General features: G+C 37.2%; 1 protein-coding gene across 3 annotated transcripts; it reads right to left on the reverse strand.

Annotated features, from left to right (window-relative positions):
* Window positions 1-63: 63 nt before the first annotated feature.
* LOC105329277 (A disintegrin and metalloproteinase with thrombospondin motifs adt-1) lies at window positions 64-18357 on the reverse strand. 3 transcript variants are annotated; one of them, XM_034456639.2, is made up of 33 exons: window positions 17950-18357; window positions 15229-15367; window positions 14830-15009; window positions 14563-14730; window positions 14237-14395; window positions 13780-13920; window positions 13528-13698; window positions 12460-12624; window positions 12209-12373; window positions 11896-12060; window positions 11637-11801; window positions 11383-11547; window positions 10991-11155; window positions 9886-10050; window positions 9624-9788; window positions 9350-9514; window positions 8806-8970; window positions 8534-8698; window positions 7922-8086; window positions 7661-7825; window positions 7136-7300; window positions 6859-7023; window positions 6331-6495; window positions 6091-6255; window positions 5601-5765; window positions 5332-5496; window positions 4851-5015; window positions 4222-4386; window positions 3462-3626; window positions 2892-3068; window positions 2506-2667; window positions 1885-2310; window positions 64-806 (listed from the first exon to the last, which is right to left on the reverse strand). In XM_034456639.2, the coding sequence occupies exons 1-33, from the start codon at window positions 18307-18309 to the stop codon at window positions 742-744; spliced, it is 5778 nt and encodes a 1925-aa protein (XP_034312530.2). In that variant the 5' UTR covers window positions 18310-18357; the 3' UTR covers window positions 64-741. The 3 variants fall into 3 exon arrangements, with proteins under 3 accessions (XP_034312530.2, XP_065922172.1, XP_034312531.2); XM_034456640.2 differs by lacking the exon at window positions 64-806 and adding an exon at window positions 961-1133; XM_066066100.1 differs by lacking the exons at window positions 6859-7023; window positions 7136-7300; window positions 7661-7825; ... (1 more) ...; window positions 8534-8698; window positions 8806-8970 and having other exon boundaries at window positions 17950-18356.
* Between the last annotated feature and the right edge of the window lie 3394 nt (window positions 18358-21751).

A 21751-nucleotide genomic window follows, 5' to 3' on the forward strand; every position in this document is an offset into this window, starting at 1 on the left:
GATGCAAATACCGTTTTACAAATTTTATTTCATTCAATCGGCTTCAATTGAGGAAAGAAACAGTGACTTTGCAACATTTATTGGCAACAAAACATGATAACAGTTTAAAACATAAGAATACGTATATGACATAAATAACAACGTACTTCAAGCCCGCTTGAGTAATGATTCTTGACGTATATTTGAAATTACTGGTAACATATATATAATTATTAAAATAGTGTATTTAAAGAAATACGTTTTTTTAAGATTAATATATGATTTTACGCCAAGTCCCATTAACCTGCCTTATTTACAACGAATTTTCTTTGAAACGACTTTTTTGAATTTATGTGCTATTTGGTGTTACAGTTTTGTGCAATTCTGACAACCGGGCTTGTGATTGGTCAATTTTAACATAACGAAATGACGTCACTGACAGACACGAAATACTAGACTCAAGCGGAAGCATCACTATGTTGTCTATCTGAAAGCCAGAGGCGACGTACAGAACAGTACACCTTACATTCACACCCCAAAGCACTGAAGTGCGCCGATAGTATGATACCCCTGTTCTCCGCCTTCCTGATCACCTGTATCATAGCAAACAGACAGTTGTCAAAACGTTTAAAAAAAAATCTAATTCAAAAAGGCGCTTGACTTATTTTTTTAATATAGTTTTTGCAGAAATGATGAATATATTTTGATAAAAAAGGTGAGAGAAAAATAAAGCGCGCAAAAAGCTGTTGCAGTTGATATCTCCTACGCCACTCCTTGGCAATAAACACGCCCTATTGTATGCGCCCCCTGTTCCACGGGTTCATTCCCTACAAAAACAATGAACACAAATAAACACAAGCACGAAACACAAACAAGTAATGCTGTGAGATGGATATCGGTGCAAACACGCCACACTTATCACACGTTTGTCCTGAAGACCCCCCCCCTTTCCAACCCCCCCCCCCCCCAAAAAAAAAAAAACAAAACCAAATCTGTAAGAGTGTAATGAGGGAGGCGTGTTTTGTGATATCCAACTAGGATGGGTTTCCAATAGAGATAGTCCATTTGACGATTTCTTTAAGCAAAGTATTAATCCGAGGTCCCGTAAGCCAGTACTGGTCCGATTGTGAGGTAGCCTTCCTCTCCTTCATTCCCTTTAGAAATAAGGGTAGGTTATTTTAGATGGCAACCTATTAGCATTGTGGACGTGTAAAGGAAAACAATACTACATATTTCATTTTAATTGTCTTCAAGGACCATTCTTGCATTGAACTAATGTAATGTTACCTTTTTTGCTGGAATAGAATTAATACAAGTATTGCAGTTATAATTGTACGTTAATATTTGAAAACTTATAATAAAACTATCAAAATACATTCTAATCACGAGTTAAAGTGAACTATTGTTCATGTATACTAAATTATAATCAAATGAATGTTTTTATGTTCGAAAGAAAAAAATACTAAGTAAATGAAAAATTTGTATGCTTTTCAAATATATTTTATATTCTCTCAAATATTTCACCAAGCTGGCGTGCATGTCAACCTTGTAAGCATCGCAAAACACTAACGTCTAAGTAAGGAAATGAAGTGCAAAATTCACTTAATAAGGCTAGATTCTTGTAGACATTTTAGAGTACTTTTTAGCCTCCATTTAAAAGGCAGTATGCTGAACTCCAATATAACTTTTAAAGATTTGGAATTATGTAAATTATATATCAATTGGTAAGAAATATCTACTCGTTAGGGTCTAGCCTCCTTAAGTTACACCATGATTTTGTTTTTATTAAATGCATAAATTTTTCTTATTAAGTAACCGTTTTCAATTTTTTTTTTACCAAATATATCTGAAAATTTATTCTCTGCTGTGGACATAATTCAGCAAAAGACAAAATGAATAGCTCACCTGTATCTCCAGCGCGAAAAGCAAGAATTGGCAGGTCGTCTTTGTACGTGACAAAGCCTTCGTCGGAGCGCCATTCAAAGTCGTTGCTGTCACAGTTACAAGACAATGATTTGTTTGTGCATGTTCCTGTGTCACCGCATGCGCAGTTACCACTTCCCGGCTTTGCTCCGGGGAAGTAAGTCGCAGGAGTGTTGTACTGGTTGAACTCGCTACTGCGATTTGTCCAAAAAGTCGTCCAAGAATCCTTTTGATGAGGGTTATGAATGACCGCGCCTTTACATTCCCATCTCAGGAACTGCTTACAGAATTTTGATTGATCAATGATGGCAATGACGTGATCAGTTGAGACTTCATACGTCACTTTTGCAAGGTAACTTCCGGCCCCTTCGTATCCATTTACATTAGTGCGCGATTCTTTGTCATGGCCTTTATAACAAAAAATTGATGCTGAAGTTTCAACTCAAATCATATTTTATATTTTTTAACAGCTGTGCATGGGTACAATTCTGTGTAGTCTTAATATGCAAAAACAATCAGATTCTATGTTTAAAAGTGGGGACTAGGTTATAGGCAGTGTTAATTACCAAGATCTCTTTTCAGTACTAAGTCTGTGTTTCTTACCTACTACCGTTACTCCTATCCCGCCTTCAGATTCCATATCACAATACAGCCATACTGGCTCTAGTTCCGGCTTTTCCGAGTACAAGTCCCTCCGTTCAGGTTTTAGTTGAACCATACCGCTATCTACCATCCCCATATCTCGTAAATTACTGCATGTGGCAGCTGATTTGAAACATAATATTCATTGAATTTTAGGATTTCAAAAAATCCTAAAATCTGCTGTTTGTACAGATATTTAAATTTTCCACGTCTATACTAGCAAAGTGCAATCATTGTATTTTAAATCCAAACTAAATGCAAAACGCGTTAACAAATTTTTGATATAATTTCTATCTTTATTCTACCTCTAAACAGAAAAAAGTTGACGTGATTAATGAACTATGTACCGTAAGGTCTACAAGGGAACGTGTTGCAATCCTCCGTGCCATTGCTCGTTCCTTCGCAAGGCGCCGTCAAATCTCCATACGAAGTCTCGTTACAATCTCGGGTCCGCCATCTTACACCTGTTCCACAGGTGGCGCTGCATCTCGACCAACCTGACCATGACATCCAGTCTCCAGGAACTATTGAATGTATATAAATAATGTAACTCACTTTCTTCTGGAAAAGATTGCAGAGTTTATTATTGAAATAGAAAAAAAACCTCAGTGGTGTGTATTGGAGGAGAATAGAAAATACAGTTTATGACATGTCTAGAGAGAAAAAAGGTGGAAAAGCGGAGATAGAAGGGTGGCAGGAAGTTGGCGGTGGGAGCACACAAAAGGACACAGCTCACATACAAAGCTATCTGACTTTTTTTTTTCAAATACACATGTATAAAACCTATATAAAATAAAAGAATAGATTAAGTTGATGATTCTTCCGCGATTCAAAAGTATGCGAACAATTATTTTTAAACATGCTTTAGAATAAAAGTAAAAACAAGATTCACTCAAGTTGTCGAACTGTTGTCTTACTAGGGCATGGATTCTTCCCACAGTCCCGTTGTTCCTCGCCCGCCCCCGCGCACTCTGCCCCTCCATATCTAGGGCCGTCACATGACCTATTTCTGTACTGCAGCCCGCCCCCGCACGTCACCGTACAGTCTCCCCACAGGGACCAAGTCATCCACACTCCGTCCTCTGTCAAAGCAACATAACAATATGGCGGAGATTCTAATCAAACGCTTTTAAACAAAGGCTCTTTAAAGTGAACATCAAATAGGTCTCGACAGCACCTTCACCTGTTTAATACTTCCAAAATAATCTTAAGCTAATTAATGTAGATACCTGGGTGATTGATATTAATAGTTAAGTATTTTAAATATTTGTGTAAAATTTAGACTGAAATATAAACTTAATATTGACCACCAATATAATCATCGCCAAAACAAGGTTTGCCGTGGTGACAACCCCCCAACAGGGTACATGTATACTGTACGTAAACCACGCCGATCTTTCTATTATTTCGGAAATTAATTCTGTGATGGAACCAAAAGCTAGACTGCATTTATTTTACATAAAAATATACATTTCATAGTTTAAGCTCAAGAAATTGTAATACCGGTATAACCTTACTATAAAATACTGATTTTATTATTGTTGTAATTAAATCTTGCGTACTGATTTTAGCAATATACATTGAAATGAGTCGATGACCCAACTAATTTAATTTTGACCACGTCAAAACAGTATTCTTTGAAATATCGCATCTTTTGAGATGCAACTTATCTCTTACCTGGGCAATTTTGTGAGTTGCATGTCTGGGTCTCTTCCCAGGCGCCAGAACAGTTTTGACCACCATGGAAAGGACCATTACAAGCACGACTTCTAAGCTGTGACCCTCCCCCGCATGTGACGTCACACTTGCCCCAATCTGTCCAATCCGTGAACTCTCCATCCACTGTAACATTGTCAGCGTTAAAGCAATGCAGTGCAGAAATATCAGTATAGACTTGAGTCATATGTAAACATCCAACAGAAATATATTAATTCACATTTATGCATTGGCAATGATAGAATTCAAATTGATTCATTCGGTATTTCTTATTCGATGTGATATATGATTTACTTCATTGATTTTTTTTATAATTGTTTTTTTTTCTTACATGATTTGAATTAGTAATTAAATAAATGCTTGATTTGAAAGAACTTTAACAAGTTTGTTATCTTAGAGTGCTAAAAGCAGGGAACACACAGTGAATTGCGGCCAATTCCTGTAAATTCGCGTTTCTGAAGCGCGATTTTACAGAAATTGACAAAGTTGTGGACATCTATCTATAAACACTCAAATCAATAAAACAAATAAATTATCAATGGTCTTGAGATCTGAAAGAGAAAAACAGTTTATCCGCCATCGTCTCTGACCAGGACACGGTTGCGTATTGCACGCTTGAGAGCTCTCATCGGGACCAGTGCAGTTTGCTCCGCCGTGAAATGGACCGTTACAGTCTCTGAAGCGTGTCTGTATTCCTCCGCCACACGACAAACTACATTCTCCCCAGCCAGCCCAATCCTTCCATACTCCATCAACTACAATTGTTAACAGTATTTCATTAATATTTATATAAATGTTTAAGAAGGCTCGACGGTGGTGGTCATTTTTAGACTTTATTTACCTCAATGAGACGAAGAGCTTTATATAAAGATGTAGAATACTGGTAATACTCGGATTACAAAGCTAAAATATTTGGATTTTACCTAATGATAGTTTAATAAACCATCTCTAAAAAAATTTAGGGTCAATATGAATGGTATGTTGACCACATGCCACCTTTATAACATCTATCTTACAATGTAAGTTGAGAAATACTTCAATTGAATCGTTGGACTACTGTACTTTAGGTACCTGGGCAAGGTTGTGTGTTACATTCCTGATAACTGTCCGCTGGACCTGTACAGTTGTTCCCTCCGTGGAATGGACCGTCACAGTCCCGGACTCTTTTCTGAATCCCCCCTCCACAAGTGACATTGCAGGTGTCCCACTCCCCCCAAGATTTCCATTTTCCGTCAACTAAAGAATTTGTCACAGAAATCAGACATGATGCATTGTAAGAAAGGAACAAGCTCCTTTTAATCGGATATCTATAGATAGAACAAGGAAATAAATGTACTTACTTGGACACGGATGCGTATTGCAGGTTGACGATTCTTCAAAGGCGCCGGAACAGTCCTTTCCTCCGTAGAAGGGCCCGATGCAGGACCTATTCCGCCACTGGACCCCGCCGCCACAGGTCACACTACAGTCGTACCACTGAGACCAGTTACCGAACACTCCATCCACTACAATCAAAGGTTTTGTATTTTCTTACTGTGTGAGCTTTGTCTCTCAGGGGGCTAATTTGGAATTTTTAAAAAATTATAAAACTATAGTCAATAGTTTATAATCCATAAATCCAAAAATTTGACCCCTGTTCTGGTTCGTGACAGAGATGTAGTCATTCAAATTTAAATCTCGAAAGCTAATAAAGGTTAATGCACCGTGTTCCAAGAAAGGACCCACCCAATAATGATTATAAATATAACATCCGGGTAACGCGTGTACTTGCGTCCATGTGAATACAGTACTTGGTCTTAATTGCACACTACAGGACGTTTTGTCTCAGACCTGGGCAGTGGTGTGTATTGCAGTCCCTGGCCTCGGTGTCATTCCCGGAACAGTTCATTCCACCATAATACGGCCCATCACACGTACGATAGCGAGACTGGTTTCCCCCGCCACAACTCTCACTGCAGTTATCCCAGATAGACCATGGGTTCCAGACCCCGTCAACTTAAATAAACAAACGTGGCGTTACGTATTTTTATTTTAATTCCGAGTAAATAAAGTATTGGACGGTAATCTTACTTGGACATGGGAAATCGTTGCAACTGCTAGAATCCTCCTCTTCACCCTCGCATGATTTCCCGCCAAAATAAGGCCCATCACAGGTTCGGTTACGTAAGCGTGTTCCGCCCCCGCATGTTACGTTACATGTGCCCCAGCCACCCCAAGAGAGCCAGAGGCCATCCACTGCAACAATTACGTAGTGGCCAAATTACTTCATAATAAAATTGTTGTGACAACAAATGCGTACACATGTATACATGTGTATAGTATACACCAACACTGTGCCTGCTCTACGACCTTGTATGATACATTGAAAGCAACTACTTCAAACTAAGACACGGACAAAAGACAACAGTCATTTGTGTAGTAACATTCTACAGCGTGGCAGCAAATACTAAGCGACGCTGACGAACGATACTGACTTGTCGGAAATCCAAAATCAACCATGTCACAAGAAACCTGAAACAAATCGTGGGCTGATTTTATGAAATGACGATGACAGGAGGAGAAGATGGCTTAAGGTAAGTGACATTGACTCTTTCTTACCGGGACATGGGAACGTGTTGCACTCTTGTGTATCATTCCAAGAACCGTTGCATGGGGCACCACCGTAAAATGGCCCCGTGCATGTGCGTTCACGTGTCTGATTTCCACCACCGCATGTGACATCACAGTCCTTCCAGGGACCCCAGTCATCCCAAACCCCATCAACTATAATTCAAGCGAACGAGAAAGAGTTGTCTCTGTGATTGTGATGGCGAAAAAAATTCATTTTCTTTTTTGTGGATATCAGAGAAAGAAAAATTGTGGAAAGTTAGTTTGCCTGGACAGTGGTGATCGTTGCAGGTTCTGTTGTCTTGAAAAGAGCCGTCGCATCCACTTCCGCCATAGAAAGGTCCGACACATATACGGGATCTGCTCTGCTTTCCTGATCCACAGGACAATGAGCAGTCTGTCCAAGTCGACCATTCCATGAAAACACCGTCCACTACGCAAAAAGAACTTGATATTACGAAGTGTCATTTTTTAAGGATACATATGTCAAAAATTTCCAAAAAAAAGAAGATCGATGTTATGGCTGAATACAGATCCATTTTGACAAGACCTTGTACTTTTGGTAGGACGTGACTATCTATTTCTTGCTTTAAAAGAAGTTGAAAATGACGCTCTTTTAAACAAAATATACACCGATTGCGTAGTCTAAGCTCAGGAGCCAGAGAAATCTTGATTTCAAAGAGCCATGGCTGAGTGACCAGCAATGGTATAGACAGGCCTATGTCACATTGCTGTTTGACACAGCTACCAAAAGTCCAAGCTCTTGTTAAAATTGTTCTTTTATTTCATTCACCAGGGCAGTGATGTGTATTGCATTCTTGAGAGTCAGAATAATTCCCCATGCATTCTTGGCCGTTATGATATGGACCATCGCACGTTCGATTTCTGGACTGAATCCCTGTACCGCAAGTCTTGCTGCATTCCGTCCAGTTTGACCAAGGGTTAAAAACGCCATCGACTAATATGGTTAAAAAAATAGTTTAATACATGTGTGTATTGCAAAAGACATCAACCGTCCATTCAAGATATTATCTTCAAACTTTTAAATTCTTACTTGGACATGGGAAATCATTGCAGTCTTGATGTTGAAGGGAATCTCCGGAACAGTTCTTCCCTCCAAATTTGTTTTCTGTGCAGTAACGATACCGTTGTGTTTGTCCTTTTCCACAAGTCTCTGAACAGCCGCCCCATGAAGACCACAAACTCCATTCGCCATCAACTGAAACCAAAAGTTTCCTTCAAATCTTACAAGGTTATTCGTTATTCATACTATCTAACAAATGATATTCGTAATACGTTAACCCGCAACAAATACAAATTTTCGTTCATTTAAGAAATAAACAGCAATTTAAAAAGTTCGCCGGGATAGTAAGTTGGTTAGTAACGTGATCAAATACTGTGAAGCCCAATGGCTTCTCAGAAGATTTGATCACACACCAACCAACTTCATATCCCGGAGAACTTTTTAACATTGCTGTTAATTACTTATATTTACGTTTGAAAAAGACAAATCGTTCAGAACTGTTAAAATAATCGAGGTTTTATGTTTACAATAATCCGAGCGACAAGCAATAAGCGCGCACTATGATCATTGTGACGTCACGAAAACGTTCATTCAGAATTGAACGTTTTCGCTATTCTATAGGTTCATATAAGGAAGCATTACCTGGACACGGGGTTTCCCCACACACCTCGCTGTCATTTCTAGGACCTTCACAGTCTTTACCACCAAAGAACGGACCAATGCAGCTCCGAGTTCTGTTTCTCAATGACCCACCACACGAAACAGAGCAGTGGCTCCAAGTTAACCATTCAGTGAAAAGTCCATCCACTGAAAAGGAATTCAAGTAATATGAATAAAACACATTAAAACGTGTTCCAAATATATCTTGAACTAACAATACTACTAGTAGTATATGTGATATATAACATAGGTACCTGGACATTCTTTAGTGAAACATTCTTGGTTTTCGTTTTCCGGTCCTGTACAGTTACTTCCGCCATAATATGGTCCATCACAGGTACGGTTTCTGTACTGGATTCCAACCCCACAGGTACCGAAGCAGTCTGACCATGCTTGCCAGGTGTTCCACAGTCCGTCCACTACATAAAACACTTATCTACGACTACTCTATAGCAAAAGCTCAATTCTGAAGGGTAGCACTGACAAAGACCTTTCCTCCCTAGCATGGTGTTTATGTAAAAAGTTGGGAGTTAAAAGGGGTTAAGCTTGTGTGCAAAAAATAGAGACATAGCAACAGAAGCTAGTGCAACAAAGGTTTTCTTATCTGACATATGAAATAATTTCAAACGTTTTAATACAAAGAAAACAAATGCTTGATAATTTCAAAAAAGGATATGATGCTGTATGTTGACAGAATTAACACTGGATAAACAATTTGTAAGTTGATAAAAATATACATATATAGTAATAAATGCGCACAAAAGCGAACAATAGCAATTGATGGTCGCGGGTACATACCAGGGCAGCTCGACGGATTGCATGGCATTGTTTCATTGGAAACGCCAACACATTCTGAGCCCCCGTATTTCGGATCCTCGCAAACGCGTGTGCGATACATAAAGCCTCGTCCGCACGATTTTGAGCAATCTGACCAATTTGACCAGTTTAACCAAAACCCATCGACTAAAATGAAATGTAAAAATGAAAATCACATGTATAAGTATACGTCCTATAAGCGGGGTATCCAAATCATTAACGGAAAAGAAGAAGAAGAGGTTGGATATATACTTACCGGGGCATGGAAATGTGTTACAGTCTTTTGTCTGACCCCAATCTCCGGTACAATTCTTTCCTCCGAAGTATGGGCCCTCGCATGACCTATTCTTGGACTGAGTACCATTCCCACAAGTCAAGCTGCACGCTGACCAGTCGCCCCAGGCCGTAAACACCCCATCAACTGGTACCAAAGCAAACAAAAATAAATAGTTTACAAAGAAGAATATTAGGGAGGTTTGTTAAATTCATTTTAACTTCTTAATGAAAGGGTATTATACCTGGACATGGAAATGTGTTGCAATCTTGTAATTCTACAGACGGTCCTGTACAGTTTTCTCCTCCAAACAAGGGTTGTTCACAGCGTCGTCTGCGCCAGATGGATCCTCCACCGCACGAGACGTTACAGGAGGTCCAGTTTGACCATTCGTGCCAGTAACCATCGACTACGACACAGCACACAGCAAAAACACGACACGGCACAGCACAGCACAGCACACAAAGCACACAGGAAAAACAAAGTTATGGAACATTTCAGAAATCACTTGCCTTTCAATAAATCTAACAGTAAAACACTGTTTTCTAATCAAAGGACTAAGTGCGGTTTTATGCATTTTTTGCCCCCAAAATCAAAGTTTTAGAAAGAGCTTTAAAAATAAGGTAAAAGATAGTTAAAATCATATTGGAAATAAAGGTGTAAAAGGTTATCACCACAGTGACGTCATAATGTAGATATGACGTCATGAAGATTGCATTATTTTGATAAATTGATGTTTTGTAGCGAAATATGGGTGTTTTCCGATGGTTTTTCGACTGGGAAACATCGAGCGCAGGCTTGCTCAAGTACCATATTTTAGTATAATGTGTATAACTATCTGAAGAAAAACATATGTTAAAATCGCACTTGAGCAGACCTGCGCTCTATATTTCCGAATGCAAAATATATAGCAAAAATGAGAATATTTTCATTTGTTTGCATATTTGCGAGATTTGGGCCATTTAGGTGACGTCATAGATACACAGCGAATGAGTAATGATGACTAAAATCATTATTAAAGTTATAGGCATCCTCTATACAATGATTTGTAAAGATTTTATTTTTATACGATACTATTTAAAAATTGGTTGAAATCGGGGGCAGATATTTGATCATACCGCACATAGTCCTTTCCAAATATTTTCAACGTTCAATTTAACGCTCGATCATAATTATCGATCGGTGTATTGTAAGTGATTTTCTGAAAGAATCCATGATATTTCAATCAGGGGAAAGGTAAGAATAAGGAATAGCCACGGCACTGCAATTCAAAACAGTATCTACTATCTAAATCCTTACCCATTGGGAATCACCAAATAAAATGTCAAAACCGCATTGGAAATCATTACCTGCACAAGAGTGAGTGTTGCAGGTTTTAGTTTGGTTCCAATCCCCCAGACAGTCGCTTCCATTATAGAAAGGGCCCGCACAGTTACGGGAGCGGACTTGCTCCCCAGTACCACAGGGACGACTACACGATGTCCACGTGGTCCAAGCCTCCCAAACACCATCAACTGATAAGCAAGCAACAGCAACACAGTGCAACACGGTGCCAAAAGCAGCAATTGATTTTTTTTGTATGTTTCAAAAGCAACATGTTTTAAAATGTAGAAAGCCGTTGTTTGATAAAGCAGATTTGAAGCTGAAAGCGACATATTTTCTACTCGTAATTCTTTCAACAAACCGCTTTTGTAAAGCAGTAATTATTTTATGAGGACTTCTGAACAGAATGTCTCCTTACTTGGACAATTGAAAGTGTTGCAGGTAAGGCGTTCTTCTGTGGGGCCTTCACAAGGATCTCCGTCAAAGAATGGACCATTGCATTCTCTCCTCCTCGCCTTCTCCCCTCCTCCACAGGTAACGTTGCAAGAGTCCCATTCAGACCATGGTTTCCATACACCATTAACTAGAATGATCGTGATGGTCACTTTAATACAGATTTATGGGGAAGTTAAATTATTATTAATATCTTAAGTAAAAATAAAAAAGTCATACCTGGACATGATGCGGCCACACATATCTTCTCCTGTGTTTCGTCTCCCGTGCAATTCATGCCCCCGTACCGCGGACCCACACAAGTTCTGTTCCGCCACTGGGTGCCGTTTGCACACGTTACAGAACAATCCGACCAATCGGCCCATGCAGTCCACACTCCATCCACTACAAAAACAAAGAATCCCTCGTTCGATCTCCTGTTTAAAACCTAGGAATTTTAAAGAACATACCTGTAATTGCATAAGCAATGTTTATGTACCTGGGCACGGGTGTTCGTTACATTTTCTCGATTCCTCTGAGTGTCCTATACACGTTTCTCCACCGTGCAGAGGCAAATTGCATTCTCGAGTGCGATTCTGTATACCGCCACCACAAGTTACCGAACAACTCTCCCATCCATTCCAGGTCTTCCACGAGCCATCAACTAAAGTGACATGACGGATAATGCAAATAGACAGAGAAATGAATTATGTTAAGCGGTATTTACAGCCTATAAGCCATGCATCGTCGTTTCTTTATCAGTAAATTTATCTTCAAATTGTAAACTTTTTCTGTCGATCAAATGCGTCTACCTGGACAGGAAAAGGCGTTACAAGACTCGGTTTCATCCTTTGGTCCATCGCATTCTTTTCCCTTATAATATGGACCTTTGCATGTACGGGAACGGTTTCTTGTTCCGTAACCACAAGACACGGTGCATTCACTCCACTGCATCCATCCATTCCACACACCGTCAACTTTAAGGGGGGAAAATTCCAGCAATGTAGATAAAAAAATATTGTTTAAATCATTTGATGGTTTTAGAAGTAGATCGTAGACTTACCTGGACACTCTTTTGGAAAGCAATCTGTTGTTTCTCTGTAGTCTCCTGAACAATTCTGTCCCTCGTGGAATGGTCCAAGACAGGAACGTGTTCGATACTTGGTTCCATTGGCGCAGGATACGGAGCATTCAGACCAAGTGGACCATTCTCGCCAGATACCATCCACTACCACATTGAATTAACATGCAGCTCATAGTAAATGTTAGTAATGTCGGACAGTTAGTACTATACTGGTTCTGCGCACTTGAGAACATATGTGAGCATGCAGATCTGTGTTATAGGGCGTAGCAATAGCATGAATTAAGAGGGGTTGGAGTGTCGGGATTTTTTTGCAGGATAGACTGAAGCTGGAAACGGTTAAATGTACATCAATTTTACCCGAGCATGAGAAATTATTGCAAGTCTCAACTTGATAAGCACTGCCTAAGCAAGAACCCCTCGTCGTGTCGCACTGCCTTTGGCGGGAAGTTTTCCCGCCATCACATTGAGCAGAACAAGCTGTCCATGCTTCCCACGTAAGCCATACGCCATTTCCTACGAAAGTCAGGTCATGTGATACAACTGATAAATACTAATAGGGATTATTATTTTACTTCGAAAAAACCAAAACATAACATACTTTTGAAATTACACTTAATTAATATTAAATGTCAAAAGCAGTTTCTAACGTGAAAGTGGCACTTATCTCGTGTAACTTTAAAACTGGAATTCTGTTTGATACTGTGAATTTGCAACAATAGAATGGCTGTTAGAACATATTTTTTATCTTCTAAGCTAGATAGTCAGTGAGTGATAATTTTTTTGTGAACTTCTGTGAAGGCGCAGAACAGTGATATTGTGGTGAAATCAGTGAAAAGCGAGTTAAATGTATTTATACCGATAAACACATTTTCCATATCATTAATTCAACATTCAACAATTAAGTTTCCTCGAAAAAAATTTAAAAAATAGTTGTACGTAATTAACGTCGAACATATTTCATAAACTGTGGTAATAGATTAACAAAGTTTTAGTGCACTTTGTTATTATGCTAAAGAAAAAATGCACATCTATAGAAATATGACATACCTGGGCACATTATCATTGTACATGGCTTATACTCAATGTCGGTATCGGGACACTCCCGGCCACGAAAATTTGGCGGAGGGTGGTTACAGACACGCGTGCGCGTGCGAGTTCCGTTCTCACACGTGACCGAACAGTTTCCCCAAGAGGACCACAAACTCCAAGCACCGCGTACTGAAAAGAGAAGTTTATGATGTTGTAGAATCAATTAATTAAAGTTCCTTTTAAGATGTATGACTTAGAAGATTGTTTTACCCATGCATTGAACCCCGGCCATTACTGAGCACTGGTCCGCTCTCACTCGCAGACATTGGTGGAGAAACGATTCACTTCCGGTACACTCCAAGGAAACAACATCTAAACTGTCAGATTTGCCGTACTCGCCGTTAGTCAAAACTAAATAGTAAGAAGTGTGAGATCGTCAGAACAATTTCTTTTTTTTTTTCTTCAACATGGTCAAGAAATCAATCTCTTGAAATAATGTTCATAGTATATTCCATGTCTTCATAGTCGAGTCTTTTTTTTTAGATTAACACATTCATATGCAGTCCGATTGAAACCATCCCCTCTCCGTCCTTTCTGTGGTTTTAATCAGACTGATTCACATGCATGCGAACCTTTCATTAAATTAAAGAAATTCAATACATCTTGAAATAATGCTTTTATTATAATATCATAATAAGGCTTCACATTGTAAGTAATTCCGCCTAACCTTTGTGTGCCCCCAAGAAGCCCCGCTGTTTACAAGCCGTGTCAGCTGACCGTTGGGTCCACTTCTTTCCACAAACCTGCATCCATTTCTTGGAATGACTGTGGTACATCTCCACCCGGCCCTCTCCGAATTTTTCTCCGTCCCTTAGGCGTACCATTCCTATTGAAAGAAATAAAATGGGGGAGAAACAATGACCGAATAAGTAAAATAAGCTATGTACGTATAATTATGTGAAATCACAGGAAACGTAGCGATTTTTTTGTATAAAAATGCATGTTTTTTCTCATTTTTTCCATATATAGAAGACTAAGAACACTCAGCAGTACCATTGCACGGAACTGAATCACAAGCCATTGTTTCGTTGACAGGTCCAAGGCAATACCGATCAACTCCGGGTCTTCCTCCATTCCCACATGTGCGTGTGCGTGAGCGAGAACCTTTGCCACAGGAATTGAGGGTCGAACACTCGCCCCATACTCCCCACTCATTCCACCCTGAAACATTAATAAGTTAGAACGTCGGCATTAAAAGAGGTACAAAGCTCGTGTGTCTTGGTTACTAAGGAATCTCTAAGCATTGAATCTACATCTTACTTGGACATTTTCTGAATTGACAGGCCTTGTAATCCGTGTCCCGCCCGTAACACTTAGAGGAGGCGAGATCCATCCCACTGTCTAAGTTTTTGCATTTTCGTTGTCTGATATGGTAGCCATTGCCACAGGTGGTAGAACATTGTGACCACTCAACCCATTGAGCCCAGCCTAAACTTTCCTCTTTTTATATGAAAAGACCAAAGAACAAAAATCACCAAAAATAGTAAAATGTTACACAAGATATGACTTTATTAATTTGTGAAATTACATGCATTAATCTATTTATTTGTTTACTTTTAAATTATTGATTGATCTACTACTTTTTGCGTATTTTTTCTCCAAACTATTTGGGGGGGGGGTCATTGGAAAGATATGTTTTCTAATCATAGTTATATAAACCTTTGATATCACATATGTCTCCTTTCCATCCATTCTGACACAAGCAGAAAAATGTTCTGTTCCCGGATACAGCAGAAATCGTATCTAGGCAACGGCCGCCATTTTTACAGGGATGGTTACCGCAAGGCCCAATTGCATCCTAAATATTGAAAACAAATTTTTGCGTCATCCACTAACGGTTATATTTATTTGAAACGTGTAACGAATTTCATTCACTGTTATAAAAAAAATCTATTGACATTTCGTGGGAAGATACTTAAGAACTTGGCATTAACACAAAATTAATGTTATTTAATGCAACGAATGGGATAAAGTTATATTACTTTACATGTATTTATCTCATGTTTTATGTGCAAAATCCAATTTCAAAGAGTACTTTTTTCATCTAAAATACAGTTTTACTAGAAAGTATTGTTTTAATGGGTTGTTTCACTGGTAAAACGACATAATGTGATATTAAAAAACATAGGTAATCAAAGATTACAGAGCTCAACGAGATGATTCATCATATTTATATCATGAAAATCAATCTATATTAAAATATTGTGTGTTATCCTACAATATTGTATCAAATCATATGATACAATATTATATCATACCACATTTAAATTTCATAGTGCATTGTACGATACAAAATTTATAAATACACTACTATACTGAGTACAATACAATATTGTATCATATGATGCAACACAATACTGTATCATATGATACAATGTTGTATGATATGATGATTTGTGTAAGTGATATTTTATTTTGTTATACTTTCATGTTAAATACTGAAATCTGATTGGTTAAGACGCAGTTAATAATATTTACTATTACCCTCAGCGTTAGCAACGCACTTGGCAACGGGTAACATTAAAAAATGTTACATGCGCGAAAATTATGCGCGTACGGTTCGCTGTAGAATTCACGTTATTCCTATATAAAAGCAGTAAAATTTTCTTAAAATTTTTAAAAAAGATTTTAGCTATGTAAGTTTCTAGAGATCTATGAATCACAATTGGTTTTCTTAAGAAACAAAGGAAAATTACTCGGTAGATGTAAATAAAAATAAAGAAGATCGATCGATTGAAAATACATTACAATCATACAGTTTAAAAGGTAATTTTTGCTTAGCTTTTTGCAGCACAAAAAAATTTTCATTCATGCCTTCAAATTTTCTCAAAATCTTGCTGGTACAAAGGACTGTAAATACTGCAGAATATTCAAAGAGTATTTACATCCACTTTTTTCTGGTAAAAAAAAAACCTTAGTACTACTTAACTAATTTATGAACAATTCTGGATCTTAAAAGCATGTTCAATAGCAACTTTAAGTGAAATTTGCCCGAAGATGAACAACAGGCCGAATCACCGACGGGTAAAATAAACCGCCTCCAAAAAGACATTTCTAACAAAAAGGTGTATTTTATTCTTAATTATTCATTTTTTTGTTCAAATACAAATATACTTACAATTCGTAAAATAGAAAGTTAATGTTTAACATTTAACTTTTGGAGTTAAAGTTTCTAAAACCTTTTCATCGAGAGCGTTCAAAAGTTTTTGCAACATTAAAAGCAACAGAAACGGACAACAGAATTATTTGACTTTTCATCTGTGTTACCTTTCGATTATTAATGAAGTATTTGTTAATAAAAAATGCTAACTTTATATGTGTTTATATGTGTTACTTAGGAGAGATTTATAGAGGGAGTAAAGATAAGACGCTTTTCCGCGTGTTTTTTGTACATATACGGGCAATGAAGAAAGCGTGTAGTGTCAGACAAAATTCATATAATCCAATAAAGCGTGTACACCATCAAATGATTTTATATAAATAGTGCCTGTTTGGGAGGGTAACAGTTGAAATTGACACCCCGAGGAAACCATTGTCAACCGACGCGAAGCGGAGGTTGACAATGGTTTTCGAGGGGTGTCAATTCAACTGTTATCCTCCCATACATGCACTATTTATTTTATTATACTGAATGTCTTGATTTTAGAGATTTTCTTACTGCTTCTATATAGAAATGACGTGAATTCCACGGCATTATTTACGCGCATGTAACAATTCGTTGTGTTACCCGTTGCTAAGTGTGTTGCTAACGCTGAGGGTAATAGAACGGATTATCACCGGGGTCTTAACCAATCAGATTTCAGTATTTAACATGAAAGTATAATTAATACTAATATCATTATACTATTGTATTTTGGTTGAATACATTGTTAATCTTTGTACTTAAATCTAACGTATACGCAAATACTTGGATATAGTTGTATATGGTTAAAAATTATCCCAAATTAGCCTTTAAAAATGATTTTTAATTAAATTGAAACAGAAATTTTTGCATTGTAAATTGACCTTCTTCTCTGATGGGTCAATATGAAATAAATGCATCCTTGAGACATTTCTGCTCGTCGGCGATTAAGATTTTATCTCTGTTTTACAGAATATGATTATATAAGATATTTAAAGTAATATAATTATGTGGTTTTTCCAAACTTTCATTCGTTTTTTGCCATTTGTTTTTACGGATTACTTAAATGGCAAAAAAAATATCAGTCTTTTGTACCGGTCCATATAATAAATGTCTTAAAGGAGATGAATTATTTTTTTGACTTTGATAATGCCATTGTCTGAATAAATTTTCGTAATAAAATATCAAAACTTCAATTAGTTTCAAACGAATAGCACATTTCATTATATACTAAAAACACAGAATCTAAGATATTTTACCGGGTTGATGGATATGGCTTCCTTAAGATAATACACTGTGCCGGTCGTGCTGGAGTCGTTAGCCAGGTCCTCAGGAAAATCCTCGTGAGTGGCATCGTTTAGAAGACACTGTCGGGTCTTGGACGCAAAGTTGAACGACTGACACCGCGCAGTTCTGTGGCACTCCATCGCACACTGAGTAGCCATGAACTTTGTCGAGAAGTTGGAAATCTGGTGGTTCCGAAACTCATGTCCAACGAATGAAAGATTTGAGTTCACATTGAAAGCATAAATTCTGGAATCTCTCTGTATTTCTGTAATTTGACTAGAAACGCGCGTGAACAGCAGCAAAAATAAAAGAGTTCCCGATGCTGTCTTCATTGTTTGGCGTCTCGTCCCTTGTAGGGACCTACCTTGAGTAGATTTTCCTAAAAAGTATGTGGTTTTTCTTCTATTGATGACGTATCATCTTCAATTATTTATTTAATTAGTGCTACAGAAAGAAATAAACAGTAGGTATAATTGATCGTAAACCTGGACCGTGTTAATTAAATTTTGCGTCAGGGTTTCAGGCAGTGTACAGACTACCAGAGTAAGCCTCCCGTATTGACTACCTTTATGCATATTTGATGACTTACTTGGCTTTGTACATTTGCAGGTAAAGGGGTTGTTGTTTCCCAAAGAATCAAAGATTTTTTTACTGCTCAACTTGATTGCCATAGGTTTTTCGGTAGTATTTTACCGAAAATCTGGCACTTGCTTTTCTCTTCTCTACATGACAAAAAAGGAATCGAATGAAAGAATCCATCTATAAACAAGACTTTCAACTCAGTATATCTGTCATATATAATAAACAGGATATACACAGTCGTACATATGTACAATGATACAGGGAAATTTGATTCATCATTTATTGAAATAATCAATAAATAAATATCGTTATTGAAATATATTATATGCCTTTTTGTCGCAATAACTGCCCCTGGTGTTATTGATACCATAATAAACGTTGATCGACAAGAAACTTGCAAGAACGGCCTTTCTTCAGCCATTTTTACCTTCTAGGAAGTAACCCCAACTCCCCAACCCCCTAAAATCTATAAAATATATTTGTGCACTGCCTAGACCAAATACAGAGCGGAAATAGAACAGAAAACAGCGCAAAATTTCCTTGATGCGGGAAATTTGTAATACTATTATTTGTATAGATTTATTGAAATACGAGCGCGTGAGGTCCGACGGACAAGAAATTATATTGGTGTGGCCCTACAATACTCTGTTTGATTCGGTCTTGATCCGGTGTTGTATAGCAGTTTTTCCCCCATAGTAGCTTTCCCCCCCGGAAAACCTACTATATAGTAGCCTTACCCCCTGGGGGGAAAAGCTACTATATAGTAGCTTTTCCCCCATAGTAGGGTTTCTCCCTCACGTTTTTGGTTCAGATTTTATAAAAAATATTTATGGAAATCCAGTAAGGATTAAAATCAATGTTTCTACACTCCCAGGTTGCATACATGTATATCTGCATTCATCTGTACAGGTTAAGTTTCGTTTTGCCGATTTATTATTTTTATAGACAATGCTGAAAGTTGAACATGTGTGTAATGGAATTACACATAGAACTTAATTTAGGTAATTTAAGAAAAGTAATAAAAGTTTTACAAGTTATACACTTATATGCATAATTATGTGTTCTGAAATTGCATCAAACGAGAATGTTTTAAGAATTTCTTGATAAATTTATCAGACTGTTTGTCTGTTTTTGAAAACTTCATCAAGGCTATGTAAACCTCTGTTTTAGAGAAATTTTATTTCCGATGTTTCAGAGCCCGATTTTTAAAATCCTATTATAATAATTATAGTGCATATTCTTTAGGGTCCAATGTCTCATAAACTAGAGATGACCATATCACCATATTTTTATAGTGGCAGTGGTTTAGGTGGGGACCCGAATCTCAAATTCTAGAGATGACCAATTAACCATATTTTCACAGTGCTAGAGGTATACCACTAGTAGATGACACCGAAAATTTAAGCCCCCATGCAGGGTAGGAGCCTTTGTTGTTTTCGAGGCCGATGTTTGAAATCCAATTATAAAGAATATGTATTTTTTAGGGCCCCATATCTAAAAAACTATAAATGACCACATGAACATATTTTTACGGTCATTTACAAGTAAAACATCATTTAAAAATACACAATCACTCGTATATGTCTTTATCAAAATGATTGAAAATTACGTTTAATTTTGCTGCTTTTTTTTAATTTACGAACAAAATTTTTTAAAACGGTACGCGGGTAAAATTCATTATTCTTCAAAACATCTAATCAATTCATAAGATGACTAATGATATACCCGGTAATAAATAATTAGATAAATAAATCAATGAACTTTTATTCATAAAAGGAGAAACCGAAAATCAAAAAAAATAAAAATAAAATAACCAACCTAAGCGCATATACGACTTTTTTTACTTGTTAGTTGATTAGAAGAACAAGCTTGTATTTAAAAAAAAGTCAGCTCATCACAATATATGTGTTGGTTGTTTTTTGTTTTTGTTTTGTTTATTTTAATTACCCTTGTTTAATTGTTCGAAGAAATAATATAGTACACATTGGCAAGTAAATCTTTATTACAAAAATATGAAACAAATAGTATAATTTTTTAGGTAATTGAATCGTATATCTAGATTTATATAGCATCTTTTTCCAAATTGTATATTTATAAATCACGTTGCAAACTTAAAAGTGGAAAAATTAGCAAATAGTGTGTGACAATATAAACATAAAGTTAGTTCAGGTTCCATTTCACATTTTCCAAAGTAACCAGGAAAGATACCGACATTGTTCTGGTTGTGAAGACATTTCATTGTTGTTTAAAATGTTTACATCATAATATCTCGCGTTTCGTAGAAATGTGCTTAAAAATATGAATATGCGTAACTTTAAAACGAAATGGTAAACACTAACTTTAAAAGCATGTGTAAATTTACACATGCTTTTAATACATAATTAAAATACCCCTTAACCATGATTTAGAACCCCATCAATCAAAGTAAAACTAAAACATTTCAGTTTCTCATCATATCATTGCACCCTGTCTCCCGTTTGATATTTAGAAGAACAAATATATAATTGTTTTTAAGATCGTCATTTCTAACAGTATTAATTTAAAATTGAAAGCCTTTTGGACGAAGGGAGAATTACATTTCCACTTTTTATTCCCTTCCTCTACAAAATTAAGTCAAGATTGGTCAGTTAGTTCCCTGGGAGAAGCTTATACATTGAATGATGGTAATACATTGGAAAATTAATGTGTTCTCACGTGTTCATAACGTCGAAGTCAAAACTGTAGATAAGCATCGATTAGATGAAAAAGATTCGAGGTATTCCGTAATCCGTGTAAACGGTGTTCCAAAAAGGGGTGAGAACAGGTGAAATAAACGATGATGACACATGCATGTTATGAAGGCGCATGCCTTAGTTCATATTTGGGGTTGAAAAACCATGTATTTTATTCTATGTATTAATAAATGCCATAATTATCCTTCTTTGTGAGAAATTAATATCATATCAGTTGTTGCAAATTATTGTCACGAATGGTCCGCAATAAACATGGCCGGAAAGTAAAAATGGGGGAAAATCCACTATATAGTAGGTTTTCCGTGGGGGTAATCTGGCTATAAAAAGGGGGAAAGCCCACTATATAGTCAGCTTTCCGTGGGGGAAAAACTGCTATATAGCCATTTTTCCGGGGGGAAGAACTGCTATATAGCCATTTTTCCGGGGGGAAAGATGGCTAGGGGGAAAAGGCACTATATAA

The sequence above is a fragment of the Magallana gigas genome, chromosome 7, assembly GCF_963853765.1.
Source record: "Magallana gigas chromosome 7, xbMagGiga1.1, whole genome shotgun sequence".
NCBI lineage: Eukaryota > Metazoa > Mollusca > Bivalvia > Ostreida > Ostreidae > Magallana > Magallana gigas.

Coding starts and splice junctions, on each gene's coding strand:
- LOC105329277 (XM_034456639.2), bottom strand. CDS start 18,309: ATGAAGACAGCATCGGGAACTCTTTTATTTTTGCTGCTGTTCACGCGC. Junction 6,496..6,858: donor CAACACGTTCCCATGTCCCG/GTAAGAAAGAGT, acceptor TAATTGTTGCAG/TGGATGGCCTCTGGCTCTCT. Junction 3,069..3,461: donor TGGGAAGAATCCATGCCCTA/GTAAGACAACAG, acceptor TACATTCAATAG/TTCCTGGAGACTGGATGTCA.